Here is a 15342-nt window from a genome sequence, read left to right as displayed (position 1 = left end):
GGAACAACGAGCAAACAAGCCCAATCAGATTCTAGGTTTTGTGTTGTAGGGTAAGGGAAAATGAAGTTGAAAAGTTCTCTTCATTTCAGAGACACCTCTGAAGATACTTCCCCAATCCCATGCTAATGCCTTCATTCCATCTACATGCTGGGCAGTTAAAGAAATAGCAGCTCTGCAGACTATCCAAAATGCTATCCTGGAAAAGCCTGGCTTGGACCAACACACACTGTACTCATGAAAGTTTCCTTTTTATTTCATGGGGGAGTAGCCACCAGGTGGGAGATGTAGTCTATTGATCATGGTTTCTGGGTCATTATCTTCCTTTGTATGTGTACAATCAGATTTCAATCCATCTCTCTAGAGATTCCAGAGAGTAACATCTCCTTACTGGGTCATCTGAAGAAGCTAAACAGGATATAGAAACTCAAAACACTCCAAAGGGCATTGATTGCATGACATTAATATCAAGGCAAAGATGAAGAAATCCCAAGAACATTTTTCTTAGATAAATAGGTTTAAAGGTTTCATTGCTTCCAACATCATCAAGATGTCATTCTCACAATGCGGCTGATGAGCTTCACCAACTAAAATTCAACACCTCTGCGTCCTCTATCTCTAGAACTATGTTATCATTATAAGACAGTCAAATGGGAGAGGTAGATAGACCAGACTTGACTTTTCAGTCTGTCAAGATTTGATCCTAGGAAATAGATCCTAATATAGAAGAACAGCAAACTACAGGAGAGGGGGAGAAAGCAACAAATACTAGATTTCTTTCTTCTGTGTAGTTTTACAGTTTTCATCATTTTCCTCTTAATGATACAGTATTTGGAGCAAGAACAAATAGAAATGATAACTCATGGCTAAAGTGGGAACTGTCAGGAAAAAAGAACAACCACCACCTAACAAGCTCTGACTTGGCAAAGTTTCTAGAGATGGGCACAAACATGAACACTCTGACTTATTGGTGTGTCACCAAAATTTTTTTTTTAAACAAAGAAATTTGATCTGGTCTAAATGCAGTCAGATACAAGAGAATTTCTGACCAAAGGGAAAATAAGATTCTGTCAGGGGTGTGCTCTTAGGAGAGACCACCCATCTCAGCATGGACCAGCTGATAAGCAGATTGACGGGCTGGGCTGCTAATTTGGCCTATTCGAATTGGAGTGTGCAAAGGCCTAGCCTGTAGATTACATAATTATATTTTTTCTTAACAGGTTTAAATTATGCAAGCCTATTCTTTTGTCTCAAGTTGTATTGTGTTCTTTTGTGCTGGTAAAACAATATGTGCTTTAATTAGCAAATATCTGTAAATAATTTACTTGCTTTTCATACAACAGAACAATGGGGCCAATTTTCACATACATTTACTGAGCTTGTACAGCGGGTTTCTTACGCCAGTATCTTTCATTGTTTAGTAACTATATCAAGCTGCCCAACACTTGCTGCTCCCCTTTAAGCAGAAAAGGAAACCCAAGGTCTAAACTAGCCAGTCACAACAAGTCATAATACCAAATAGCAGCTCACATTTATATGGCGTTTGGGATCATAGGCCTACAGATAAAGAGCTACACCGCAGAGGCTATCTATCTAGTCTGACCACCTCATTTGACAAATGAGGAAACTAAGGCCCTAAGGTCACACTGGCAGTTAAGCAGCAGAGGACAGAGGGGAAGCCAAGTCAAGCCAAGTCATCTCACTTCAGACCCACTGCTCTTTATCCAATACCAAAATACATCAGCCCAGGACAAAGAGAGCACAAATACCACTACCTCTCCATTTTACAGAATAGAGAACTGAAGTTGAGAAGAATTGATGTGATCTGCCAAAGTATACAGAGCTAGGTGAGTTTTGGAGCCCAAATTTGAACTTGGGTCTTCCTTCAGTATATCTACCCCTCATCTTTGGCTCACAGAGGTTGCCAGGTCCAAGTTACAGCTAATTCTAATCATCTTTGACCCTGGCACCTCTTAATAGGACACAGACACAGGCCAAGCACTAGCATCGTTGGAGAAATGCCACTGGATGCTGGCATCCTTCTGACCTCCTGAATGTAGGCAAGGGAAGCTCTGCTTGCCAGGGGGATGGCTGGCCCCGGCAGGGTTAACCTTGGGTGTCTCCATATTCTCTGCAAAAGAAGCCATTCAATCAAATGAGAGTGACTTCTCCAGGACTGGAGGCACTATTATTTTGAATAAGATTGGAAAGGCCAGAGAAGGCAATTCAAAAACATTTCAATTATGTATTTCCCAGAACTCCATCTTTGAGCAACTAAAGCAAATGTTAGCACATAACACAACATCTTCCCACGTAGAAGCATATAAAACAGACTGAACAGCATATACTTTATATATCATATGTATATTTTTGATGATTAATAAAAAATTCCAAATCTACGTGTGCTTTACTCTCCTAAGCAATACAGTAATTATGATTAAAGGACAAGCAACACCAAAAGGAGCCAATTTATCTTACTCGTGCTCAGGAATACTATTGTGTAACTAGGCAACTAAAGACAAAATATGGTCTAATTAATTCACTCCTATGCTTATTTAAAAGACACAATTAGAACATTTTTATTTCCCAGCCTGCACAGTAGTGTAACATGCTGGAGGCTTGCAGAATGTAAAGCCCATTATTCTCAAAGACAAGAGTTTGAACATTCAGTGCCACTGATCGGCCTGGGAAAGCCACTGTGGGGAGCACTGGGTGTGTTTCCCATTCTCCATGCACAGGGAGAAGTCACAAAGAACTGGCAGGTAAAGGCGGAACTAGGTTGATGTGGCCACTGGTTAGAGACTGCTGGCTAATGGCTAGCAACATGTGGCTTAACAATGACTGATGCCTCTGATCTTGGCTTGGCCGATTTGTGGCTGCTGCCAGAAAGGATGGAGAATATGTTGGGTGTTGTAATGGACAGCAAGAGTATGCATATAGTCAGTCAGTCTCTCTCTCTCACACACACTCTCTCTCTCTCTCTCTCTCTCTCTCTCTCTCACACACACACACACACACACACACACACACACACACACACACACGCATAGGGGCCAATATGGAGAATTGTTAGGCAAGAGATATAATTATCCAAACAGTACTAGTCTGGGTGATAAATGCCAAATGTACATCTCAAACACTGCTAACAGTGGATTTGATTTCAGAAGCAGAATTAATTTACGCCAAGTGCGTGTTGAGGATTGATGGCATTAGCATGATTTGAAAGCACACTTTGATAATCATAATATGCATGTTTGAAATGTGCTGTCATTAGTGATGTTGACAGACCAGGATGGGAGATACACATGCCGTGGGCTAAGGCCTCGATTCTAATCTCCAACCAGCAGACAAGTATCACAGTGTAGCTTGAAAAATCCATTATTGTACAAGTGCAGGGGAGCAGATTTTTCAAGAAACGCAGGGGCCCATGACCATGTTTCTGAGAGGCGAATGAATCCTCAAGCCAGCGATCAATAAATTTGTTTTAAATTTCTTTAAAAACCAATCCTATAGAGAGTCACCAGCAATGCTATTATTCTGAGTGAAAAAATGGAAAACATCCAACTGTCCAGAGTATAAAAAATGATGGGCAAATGCTTTTGATTCCAGCAATTATATTCTGGATATTGGTAAAAACGAGACATTGATAAATGAGCTTTGGGTCATGTATCACTAAGATGCCACTATGAACAAGGGCACTCTTATCAATAATTAATAACAATTTATTTACAAGAGTGGACTCCTGTACATCATTAAAAATAACATTTCCTTACTTCTTGCCTAACAGTTCAAACATCAGTGGAGATTTTAATTGCTTATAATTTGGACTTGATGGAAAGCGTGTGGCCCAGTTAAAAACGATCATCCTTAAACACATATGAATGTAATTTGACAACAGTCACTCCACACAAAGGCCACTGCCACAGTCAAGGTCAAGTATTTAAACAGGCCTCCCTCCCCCACCTCTACCTCCAAACTGCTGCACTTTTTAAGCTGAGCCCATGTGGGAGAGCTCCTATTTAAACAAGCTTCACATATTAACTACAATGGTGTGAAGTCAATGCCTTCCTAGTCCTTTGGTCAATCATCAGTTGGCATTTTTATAGGACCTAAGCACTATACCTACATTATCTTACCTGAGCTTCACGACAACCCTTTGAGGGCAGATACGACTGATATGATTACAGACCCCCCCCATTTTACAGATCAGAAAATGAGGTTCAGAAAGGTAGTGAATTGTCCAATGAGATACAACTAATAAGGGTTGTTTAGGATTTAGATCCATATCATTCTGACTCCAAGTCCCTTCTTCTCAATGAAAAACACACACCGACACTTAAAATTTACACAGTGTCTTAAATTTTCCAATGTGCTTTACACACGCTATCCTATTTGAATGATTCCCACTCCTAGAAAGCAACATGCACATATGAGCATCGTTTCAATTATGTGGACTTCGAAGGCATGACCAAGGTGAACCTGGGTGCCAAATATTTATAAGCAGGTAAACTGCTGTTGGGCAACTAGGTGGTACAGTGCACAGAGTGCCAGGCCTAGAGTCAGGAAGACTCTTCTTCCTGTGTTCAAATCTGGTCTCAGATACTTACTAGTTGTGTGACCCTGGGCAAGTCATTTAATCCTGTGTGCCTTAGTTTCTTCATTTGGAAAATAAGCTGGAGAAGGAAATGGCAAACCACTCCAGTATCTTTGCCAAAAAAACCCCAAATGGGGTCACAGAGAGTCAGACACAGATGAACCACAATAACAACAATCTCGAATTGTTGTAGGTCCACTGTTGGGAAGAAAGCGTAAAGAAATCAGTGTAAGACAGAAAGTTTCATTGTGGCCACCAAAGGCTTGCACAGTAGCAAGAACATTTGGCTTTTGGATAAGAGGACCTGGGTTCCAATGCTGCCACTCACTTGTTCCCTCAGTAACCTCGGGTAAATGATGGACATTGGTTTCCTCATCTATAAAGTGAGGGTTCTAAACCAGAAGATCTCTAAAGTTTCTTCTAGCTCTAAATCTGTAACCTTGGGATCCCATGTTTGGATATAGGAATATGTCCAGGAATGGCTAATATCTATATTAAATGACTTTAAATGTGTAAAACGCACAACCCAAAACAAAAACGCCCTGTCGGCAAAGACGCCAAACAGTAAGGGGCCAAGATGGCTTCTCATCATGAGCCAGATGCCGGGATGTACACATTATCTGGTTAAACACAGAAGCTGGACCTTCTAAAAAAAAATCTACAGGACTTAAATCAATTAGTCTTTATCTGAATGATTATACTTATTTTCTGGACCACACAAGCCAGCATTTCATTAGATAATGTCTTATATCATTCTCTCCCAAAACAATCAGAATCGAAGTTGATCCAAAGGGCAATGGAATATGTCTGCATGATGGGGGTAAGAAGCATAGTACTGAAGATGACTTGAGCTCGAACAGTGGTGTAAAAGATACAAATAAGGACATAGATGAGTAGAAAAGGAAGGCAGTCAGTCATGGACCAAACATAAGGACAGGGCAGCTCAAGCGCTGACCTGGTGCCCATGAAATATGAAAAGAAGCCTTCTAGTTGGCTGGCTCCAGAATGGAGAATTTACAAAAACTTGGGCAAGAATGACACGGAATAAGAAGGGATGGATGGTCTCAGATCTAAACAAGAAAACAAATGGAAAACCAATAAAATAACAGATCCACTTCAATGTTCTTCTCTCATTGTTTTGTGTCTGTTTATTTAACCTCCTCAAGCACATTATAAATTCAAGGGCAGAGGGCTATGTTTTGTTCGTCCGTGTATCTCCTACAATAACTAGCAAAGTGCTGGGTAGGTACAATACAGAACGTCATACATGCATTAACTCTAAATGTAGATGATGTAAACATTGCTGTAGTTTAAACTTAAACCATTTTTAAAAAAACTCATGCCATGATACAATAGAGTATGTACTCACTTCAAATGTTAATATACTAAGCTATGATCTTTCAGTGACTTTGGGCAGGTCACAAACTCTTTGGGCCTCAATTTCCTAATCGGTAAAATGAGAGGGTTTGATTAAATGGCCTCTAAGGTCCCATCCAGATTAAATCTATGACTCAATGATCCACCATTGGGGTCTACAGAGAGGGTGGGTCCCAACAAAGCAAATACCATGGAAGGTCACTGTCCTACAGACTGTTTCACCTTCTAAGTAAGAATGAGCAACAAGTGTACATTCACCAACCTGACATTTGGGAGACTCCAAAGGCCAGGCCAGTCTGCAAGAAATGCCCTCCCTATCATGTGGCCTTACTGTGACAAGGGTCAAGTTGGTAGATGGAAACACCTCACCAGTCTATTTAACATAAATCTGATATTTTAGCAAATACCAATAAAATCAGCTAAAACATCTCAAAGACATTCCCTCCCAAAGAGTCAATCTATGAATTCTTGAAGCTGAGGAGATAGCTGTCCAAGAGTACAAATACCTCTTCTCTTTAGTTTGGACCCTGTCTAGACAACTCCAACTTCATAGTCAACTCTAGCTGACTCAGTAGACTGAAAATTCAGTAAATGTAGATGTTTGACATCACAGTTGGGTAAATGTAGACCAAAAAACGGGATAACTAACAGCCTCAATTTCTTCTAGAATTGTCCATATATGCTGGTGTCATGGAGATATACCACTTTTGGTAGGGAAAAGCAGAGGCAAGCATGTTTCGGGACAGCTGGTGGGAATGTGAAAGCCACTGCTATGATAGACGACCCACACAAAGGACTGACTACCAATGCTGCCATCAGGGCCAGGCAACTCTGGGGAGCCCTGGATCTAGAGTCTGAGAAGCTGCGTTAGAATTTTAGCTCAGCTGCTTAGGGAGAATCACAGATCAAGAGTGGGTAAGGGAACTCAGGTGAGCAGTTAGGTAGCACAGTGGACAGAACACTGTGCCTGGAGTCAGGAAGACTCCTCTTCCTGAGTTCAAATATAGCTCCAGACACTTACTCTAACTATGTAACCCTGGACAAGTCACTGAACCCTGTTTGCCTCAGTTTCCTCATCTGTAAAATGAATGGGAGAAGGAAATGGCAAACCACTCCAGTATTTTTGCCAAGAAAAACCCAAATGGGATCACAGAGAGTCAGACATGACTAAACAACAAGGGACCTCAGAGAATATCTAGTCCAATTCCCTCATTTTACAGATAGGAAACAAAGGATAAGGAATTTGTCCAAGATCATGTGAGTAGTAACAGGGAGGTGTGCGATTTAAACACAGATTTTATTGCCCTTGGGCAGGTGCTCTTTCTTTTATAGCATGTTCCCAAATCTGTACCAATCTTGGATAAATTACTTAATCCCCCTAGTATCAGTTTGCTTCTCTGTAAAATGAGGGGGTTGGACTAGGTGGTGTCCAAATGAACCTATTAATTCTAACCCAAATCATCCTGCATTGATGGGACACCCAAACTCTAAGCTCCTTAGAAACATTACTTTGCTAATCCTTATTCCAAGAGTTGCAGTCCATCACCCTGCCTTTTCTTTCCCCCACCCTCAGGACCCGGCACACTGCTGGCCAGGCTTAAATAGGAACCTGAGAGTTGTCTGCAAGCCTATTTCAAGAGGCTATAAAATTGCCATTAAACTAAGCGCTTGGCAACTTGAAAATAAATGTCATCAGAAGTTACCAAGTAACAGAATGGTTGCCTGCCTACTTTGCCATTTTCCTTCTCTGAAGAGCAAATGGCTGAATGTTTCAATTGTGGGAAATTATTGATGAAATTTAACCCCTTCTGGGCACTAGACTGCTACTCATTCCTTTGGCAAAGATAATGGAGGAAGAAATTATATGGTTGGGTATACTGAAAGTTCTTATATTGGCCAACATTTACAAAAATACCTACAGGGAGCACCAAATGAAGCTCTTTGGAGGTAACAGGGTATATACACACATGGTATTACGATAGTTACTACAGTGTTAATTGTTGTCGATAGAAACCTCTGACTACCTCTTAGCTGAACTCTTAGCCAATTGGTCTGCTAACCAACCATGTTACTCATACCCAGCACCAAATGACCTTTGACACAGCACATTGACAATTGTGAAATGTACAAGATTACAAGCTTCCATAATATAATATATACAATGTGGTGCTCTGGGGAATAGCTTTCTCTCTAACAATTATGATCTGCCAAGTCTTGCAACATATCTCTATATTTCCAGGAGTTTAACAAAGATAACAGAGTGTTTCTATTAAGGAAACAAGAAACAAACAAACAAAACCCTACCCCAAAACAAGCCCTAAGTGTCCTTTAGGAATAGATGCTGATGTCAGTTACATAAAGGAATTATTACCCTCTGCTGAGTTACTTAAAATAAACCGTGCTCTACTGATTAAAAGTGCTAAATGTTTTTCCTTAAGTAACAAAGTGTAAATCACTAAGAAGCTTTTCATTTTCGTTACCCATTTAAACACCAAATTTATCATTCAAAACTATTTAACATCAATAATAAAAATCATTTCAATGTATATAAACAAGTTAATGGAGTAAGTGAAAACAAAGTACATTTGTTAATGGGAGTGTGATGTTGCCCTCTTTAGGTCCTGGCTCTAAGTGCGAGTTTCTGTAGGCTCTCGGCCAAAGAAGTATGAGGTCTTGCTGCTGCTGCTGCTGCTGCTGCTGCTGCTGATGCTGATGCTTTTGCTGCTGCTGCTGCTGCTAGTCTGCTAATGAATGACTAACTTAGGCCAGGGGGGAAATGACATCACCAGGGTGGAAAACCGATCCGCATTAGGAAACTTTCTACCTGCTCTAACATTTTTCATAATTATTTTACACAATGCAACCCACATTTGCATAATTTTAAGGCGTGTCATTATTTTCGACTGAAAATTGTTTTAATATGGCTGGATAATTCACAATGACATCAGCTGAGGTCCTAATGAAATATACAAGCATAATCATACAGCTAATTACCAGCCATGTTAGCATTAAAAAACAAATCATGCATAATATTAGAGGACGTATATGCAGCTGAGAATTATAAATAGAGTCATCTCCACTCCTCTTCCCCCCTCCCCCAGTTTTCCTTTTTAAATGGTAAGATTAATTTTCTCAGGTAAGGTGTCTCATAGTAACAACATGAGCTGATCATTAAAATGGCTCATTTCCCTCTAATAAACAAAGAAAAAGTAGGGTTTTTTTTAAAAATAGTCACTGTCAGCAGTTTTTTTTTTTCTAAAGCAAATTCAAACCTTCAGCTGCTCTATTTTTTACCCGCAAGCTAAGCCTCTCCACTGAATCAGCCAAACAGAAATTAAAACCTGTACCATAGTGGGGTCAACACCAAGTCTTTAAAAAGATCGCAATTCCAATTTCGAAGGTGACCACAAAATATCCCGTAAAACACTGAATAATTTCCTCTTGGGTTTAGTCAGAAGTCTATTAGACTCCAGTTCTTTTTTCTGGATATTTAATCCTTCCCTTTTTCCAGATCACAGGCCATGTTGAAGTAATAAATTTGAAAAGCAAATAATAAGGAATCAGGAGGGGGAGGGGAGGGGGGAGGAGAAAGGGAGGGAGACAGCTGCACAGGAAAGTTGGACAGGGGGAGGGGACAGAAGGAGATCTTGAGAGGGGAGGGGTCAACCTGTAGGTGGATTTCTAGGTTGGCTCTACGTTCCCAAATATCAATTCTTAAATTGCAGACAGACACCAGACAATATGCACGGTTAGGACAAAAAAGTGGACTACAGGGAGGGAGTGGAGGGGAGGGATTCCTATTTCAGTAGAGGCAGATCGGAGGGCAAACACTGGACAAACTACAGTAATTAACAAATATATAATACTGACGGGTAATTCGATACTGAGCGAAGGGAGGGGGGTGGCGTCTTAGAAAAGTACAATTACTCCATCAGCCTCAGGAATGCTGAAGGGGCTGGCAAGCGCTCATTCTAAGAGGAGTTAATGGGGACCCATTAATATCCGAGCCTTACACCTACCTCGCACCTCGGGCGCCTGCCTGCCCCATGGTTAGTTAGTTGCTTTCAGCCACAATATGATTGCCCTGACCTTTCTTTCACTTAAAACAACAGCAGCCAGCAGCAGCAGCAGCAGCAGCAGCAACTCGCCAGGCCGTCAGTCAGTCGTATTGCCCATCGCGCTGCGGGTACACCATCAACACCAAAATAGCTCCCCAGCAATCACCCGGCGCAGGCAGGCGGGCGGGCGGGCGGGGAAGCAGCTGACGCCAGAAGCCCGCAGAACTGCGGTCACCCGTGCAATTACAGCTCGGGAAGGTGGCAGGCTGGGCGGGAGGCGGCCGAGCCCTGAGATCGGGACTGGCCATGTCCTCCCAGGGATCGGGACTGGGCACCTCCGGGTCCAGGTCTGGCTCCCGGGGGTGGCCCACTCCTGCACCCGAGGAAAAAAACGTGACGAGGAGGCTCTTGTCCCTACCTACAGGCACCCCCACTCTTCACCAGGGCGACCGTCTGGGAGAGGAAATGACTGGACTTTCAGGGTTAGTGTGAGAGTCACACACCGCTCCCCCACCTCCTCCTCACCGCCCCCCCCATCTCCTTTTTGGAAAAGGGCCACTTTTCGTGGAGTCATTTAAAGGGAGTCCAGGCAATAGCTCGAGGAGGGGGAAGGGGGGAGGGGACAGGAGGGGGTGGGGTGCAGTGCAGTGCGGGGCGGGGGGGGGGGGCGGGGAGGAGAGGAGAGAGGGAGAGATAGTTGTTAATGCTTAACGTGTTTGTGCGGGTTACTCGACTGCTTTGAAATACGCCCAGGCAGACCTGCAAGTTATTTGAATGTATTATCCCAGTACCTGTCATTTATCACTTTATTCAACACGTCTTTGCCAGCTCAATAGCTTTTGATCCCAACTCAGCCCTCCATTTCGTAATTTCCGCCCTCTTAAACATATCAAATACTTAAAAAAAAAAAAAAGAAAGAAAGAAAAAGAAACGTGAACGATATCGAAACCCACCGAGAAGAAATCCACCCAGCCCTGGCTGAGCCAGACACCAACCAAGGTAATACGTACAGGGAGGCTGGGAGAGAGGAGAGGAGGAGAAGGGAGAGGGGGAGACCGGGAGATAGAGAGAGATCTCAGCAAAAATACAAAAAGCATGTGACGTTCAGACAGCAAGCAGCAGCATCCAGAGCACTAACACACACATATACACACACACACACGCACACACACTCCTCCAACAAATCCTCTCTCCAACAAGTTATTTGATCATTACTGGAAAATCAGCAGTTGGATCTTCTTTGTAAAGCTGACAGCCAAAAAACTCTGACAACGGCAAAAAAAAAAAAAAAAAAATCGCTCCAGCCCCAGAGAGTGGCGCTACCCCTTTAAAAAAAAAGGCTCGACCACGCCGCTCCCTGCAGAAGTGAACACATACAGTATATTTCAAGCTCGCCCTGTAATAAGCATTACTAGCAAAATAACAGAAAAGAGAGACAAGAGATAGGTTTACCACCTCGCCATGGTCGGTATTCCTGCCCTGGGGAGTGTCTTCTGGGAGGAAATAAAGTTTGGAGCTGGATAAAAGTTGTCTGCTAGTCCTCTCTTCCCACAACAGCTGCAGCTCGGCTATGCAAATCGGATCCTTTGGCTTACATCTTACAAAGAAAAAGTCGCCAAGGGACAAAATTCTTGGTCTGCCTTCAAGGTGGAACTGAAAAGCCTTGTAGAAAATGTACGGTCCGTGCAAGCCACACGGAGAGCCGACCCACTGCAGGGGAGAAAACAATCGTGTAAATAAGACAATCATCGTTCCGCATACATTCAGAGATAGACACTCACACTTACACACACACAGTCACCCATCAGATATTAGCTGGGTGGAAAAAATATATCGAGATTACGCACAATATCGACCTCCCTTAAACCCCCCCACACCCCCTCCCCCTTTCCCAGCCCCTCTCCACCCCCCCCCACCCCCATCCCAGAAGGTAAAATTAAATGTGTATGTAGAATGTGTGCAGGAATTTTGGGAAAACAATAAAAATGATTTGGGGAGCTGCAGAGGGCAAAAGTTTGGTGGAAAGTTTGTGGGGGGCTCCGGAGGGGTGTAGGGGTGCGGGCGGGCTGCGGGCCGGGGGGCGGCGGGGCTGCCGGGGGCCGGGGGAGCGGAGCCGAGCAAAATACCTGGAGTGAGCTGAGCTCCATCTCGACGTTCTGAATTGATTGAACTCAACATTCTCTCCAAACTTGTTGGCTTGAATGGATTGCATCAGGTCCTGGCAGGGAAAAGCATTCTCGCCCTCCAGCCGGCTCGGCGTCTCAATATAAAATCAAGCCCACCCCTCCCTGCCTCCACCAAAATGACCAAAAAGGACGCCTAATATTTCTCCGGCGCCCCAACTTTCCCCCCGTGGCCCAAAGACCCAGCTCTGCCCCGAACCGCCGGGGATCAAATTCACAATCTCGAGAGAGACTGGGTTGTAGACGGGGGACAGAGCGGATGGATCAAGGCAAAATGCATGTACCGGCCCTAAGAAAAATAAAAGACCCCCCAAATCTGCGTCCGCCTTACACGGGGTTTCCTGCAGATAGCAATGGGGGCGCGCACCCAGCGTTTCATTTTTTCGGGGGGCAGAGTGTGGTGGTGCTCGTTCATACATCTGCCAGGACCTGCTTATATATGTCTAATATAAAGAACGTTTCCTGCAGAGATTCAGGGGCGCCCGCCGCTCTTTAGCAGATCTGATTTTATTAGACATGTAGATTTGTTTGATAGTTAAATTACGCTTCCTCACTGCCATGTTTTCAAGAACTAATCTGTTAAATTATCTTTTGATGCCTATTTACACGGAAGGGAAAAGTGGGTTATCGATTATATAAACATATAAATATTAATGCATTTGTTCGCTTTGCAAAAAAAAAAACACACTCGGGAAAAGCACACACACACATACACACGGAAAGGCAAGTGAACCCAGTGCACACACACACACACACACACACACACACACACATCCACGGGATTTCTTTTTTGTTGTTGTTGTTGGGTGCCCCCCCCCAAACAATATTGAACGGACGCTGACTGCATTTAGGGACTGAAACAATAAACGGTGCATGATAAATCAATAAACGCGAGCAGTGGGTCTGCTCGGAATAGGAATCTAGGCTCCTGGTTCTGCGTGTGCATTCTTTAATTTTAAAGTATATACACTAGGACGTGTTTACAATGCTGATGGACGCCAAGGGCGCTCTCAAATGATAATGTGTTTATATAACCCAGTGCTACAGCAATAATATACTAACTCTCTCTCTCTCTCTCTCTCTCTCTCTCTCTCTCTCTCTCTCTCTCTCTCTCTCTCTCTCTCTCTCACACACACACACACACACACACACACATATCCCTCACCCCCTCCCAAAAGAGAGAAGGGAAAGGGAGGGGAGGGGAGGAGAGAAGGGGGGGGGGGTCTTCCTCCGTGTAATAGTTGGAAACTGGGAGGGGGAATCCATTTGCAAACTAGTTAAATACAACTAGAAATTAAGCTGTTTAAAACCGGGGGCACGAACCGTGAGACAATAAAGGCTTTAAATGTGTATATTTATTGTTCTGGAGCCCTGGAGCACTGGGAGGTTTGCATTCAGGGTTATTATGCAAACACAGAGAAACTTAAGAGCGTCGGAACAAGGAACAGGCAGAGAGACTGCATAGCCCAGCTCCGATCCAGCTGCCGGGGTTCTAAGCGTCTAGATTACATTTTCGCAGTGTTGATGTAAAATGGTATATTCTCGCCGCGCCCCCCCCCCCGCCCCATTCCCCATCTATCCTCACTCAAGGTCCCCCTCCCCGTCCCCGCCCCCTCCTCCCTCACCCACACCGCCCCCCCTCCGCCAGCTCTCCCCCCCCTCCAATTTTATTATATTGGCAACAATCCTACTAAAGTAGGTCTGGCATGTTAAAAAGTAAACATGTAATATATGGGGAATAAGGTCTGTATAGTATGACAGTTGAAACTTGATCTGTGATAAAATTACAGGATGTTGAAATTACTAGTAAGCTATTTTTAACGCTTTCGCAACGTTTCACCTCTAGTCTTAGCATCTAGTTGAAACAGGATTACTTTAATAAAAAATTATATTCACATGGCTGAAGTTAATACACTCGGCAGAGAACAAATGCCTAAGACTCAGGGCTGGAGGTGGGGAGAGTCCCTACATGTATTTTGATGCATTTTCATAATGTATGCGTCCACTGCAGTAAGAATTAGGGCACTTAACGTGATCTAAACCACATTTTTGATTCAGAACATGGGGAAGTAATAAAGGCATGATCTATCTCGTTTCTCTATACCCTGAGATAAACGAGAGAAAATGGCAGATCGTCAAATTACACTAAGTAATAAAAGCCCATGCCAAAGAGAGCCGGGATCCTGAAAGCTGTCGAAAACTATTTTAATAATTTAAATATCACAACTCTGCAGAGTACAGGGAGACAATGTAGCAATTTGCAGGCTCCCCATCTTCTGCATTAGCCAAATTACGCCTTGCGCCTCACTCTTTAATTATCTTTCTTGAAATTTCATCTGATCTTCCTATTTCATCAACGTGGGTTGCAAAGAGGAATTACAGCTCATTTCCCTCCCCCCCCACCTCACTTTATGATACAGTACGTCCTGCGTGTGTTTGATTAGACTAACCCATTTTATTTATTTTTTTATATATAATTTTTTTTTTTTTACAGATGAACGGACATGACTGAAAGGCATTCTACACATTTCTGGAACATTAAAGGCTCCTGATAGATACATGGGTTAAGCTTTCTGCCTTGCTAGTGTAAATATATACGTCCAGTTCAAGAAATCCTGCTTTAAAAAACTGGAGTTGCAGTATTTTGACAAGATCATATTTGAGATGGACTCTGAGTCAGTTTCCTGTAAGACCAAAGCGGCAGCATTTATGCAGGAAGGCTCGGCAGAGTGCCTCAGGGCATCCCTCTATTGTATATTAAATTCTCTCTCTCTCTCTCCCTCCCTCTCCCTCCCCCCCCTTAAAAAATACAGTTTTTTTTTAATAGCAGCTGAGCAACTTGTGTTGTTTGATGTTATCCTCCATAAGAGACTTTTAACAGAAACAGTTTGGCCATTTATATAAAAATAGGAGCTTCACTTATTTGGAAACTGTGTAACTCCTCCCCCCCCCCATCTTACCCCTCCCCCCAAAAAACCCCCCACAAGTTTTTAAGAGCCTAATCATTGCAGGGGAGCTTGGTTTGAATGTGCTCAAGGGCTGCAGTCCTGTAATCAGATGAATACTAGATTCGAAAACTGAGTGGGGGGGGGGACTTCCTCCCCATATACACTGCCCCTCATAAGAAACGTAC

The 15342-nt window shown here is 43.1% G+C and overlaps 1 protein-coding gene across 4 annotated transcripts in view; it reads right to left on the bottom strand.

The window, feature by feature from the left end:
• Positions 1 to 12204, bottom strand: part of ARID5B (AT-rich interaction domain 5B) — a 205859-nt gene extending 193655 nt beyond the window's left edge. For 2 of the 4 annotated variants that reach the window (XM_036735070.1, XM_036735071.1), the window contains exons 1-2: positions 12153 to 12204; positions 11482 to 11736 (exon numbers count right to left, since the gene is read on the bottom strand). In XM_036735070.1, coding sequence (XP_036590965.1) covers positions 11482 to 11736; positions 12153 to 12173 — 276 coding nt within the window. In that variant the 5' untranslated portion in view covers positions 12174 to 12204. Of the gene's footprint in view, positions 1 to 10057; positions 10102 to 11481; positions 11776 to 12152 lie in introns of those variants that run through there. The other 2 variants (XM_036735069.1, XM_036735072.1) reach the window with 2 other exon arrangements.
• Positions 12205 to 15342: the final 3138 nt, after the last annotated feature.

The sequence above is a fragment of the Trichosurus vulpecula genome, chromosome 8 (genome assembly GCF_011100635.1).
Source record: "Trichosurus vulpecula isolate mTriVul1 chromosome 8, mTriVul1.pri, whole genome shotgun sequence".
Taxonomy (NCBI): domain Eukaryota; kingdom Metazoa; phylum Chordata; class Mammalia; order Diprotodontia; family Phalangeridae; genus Trichosurus; species Trichosurus vulpecula.
The sequence above is the reverse complement of the archived record's forward strand: the minus strand, read 5'-3'. Positions and strand labels throughout refer to the sequence as shown.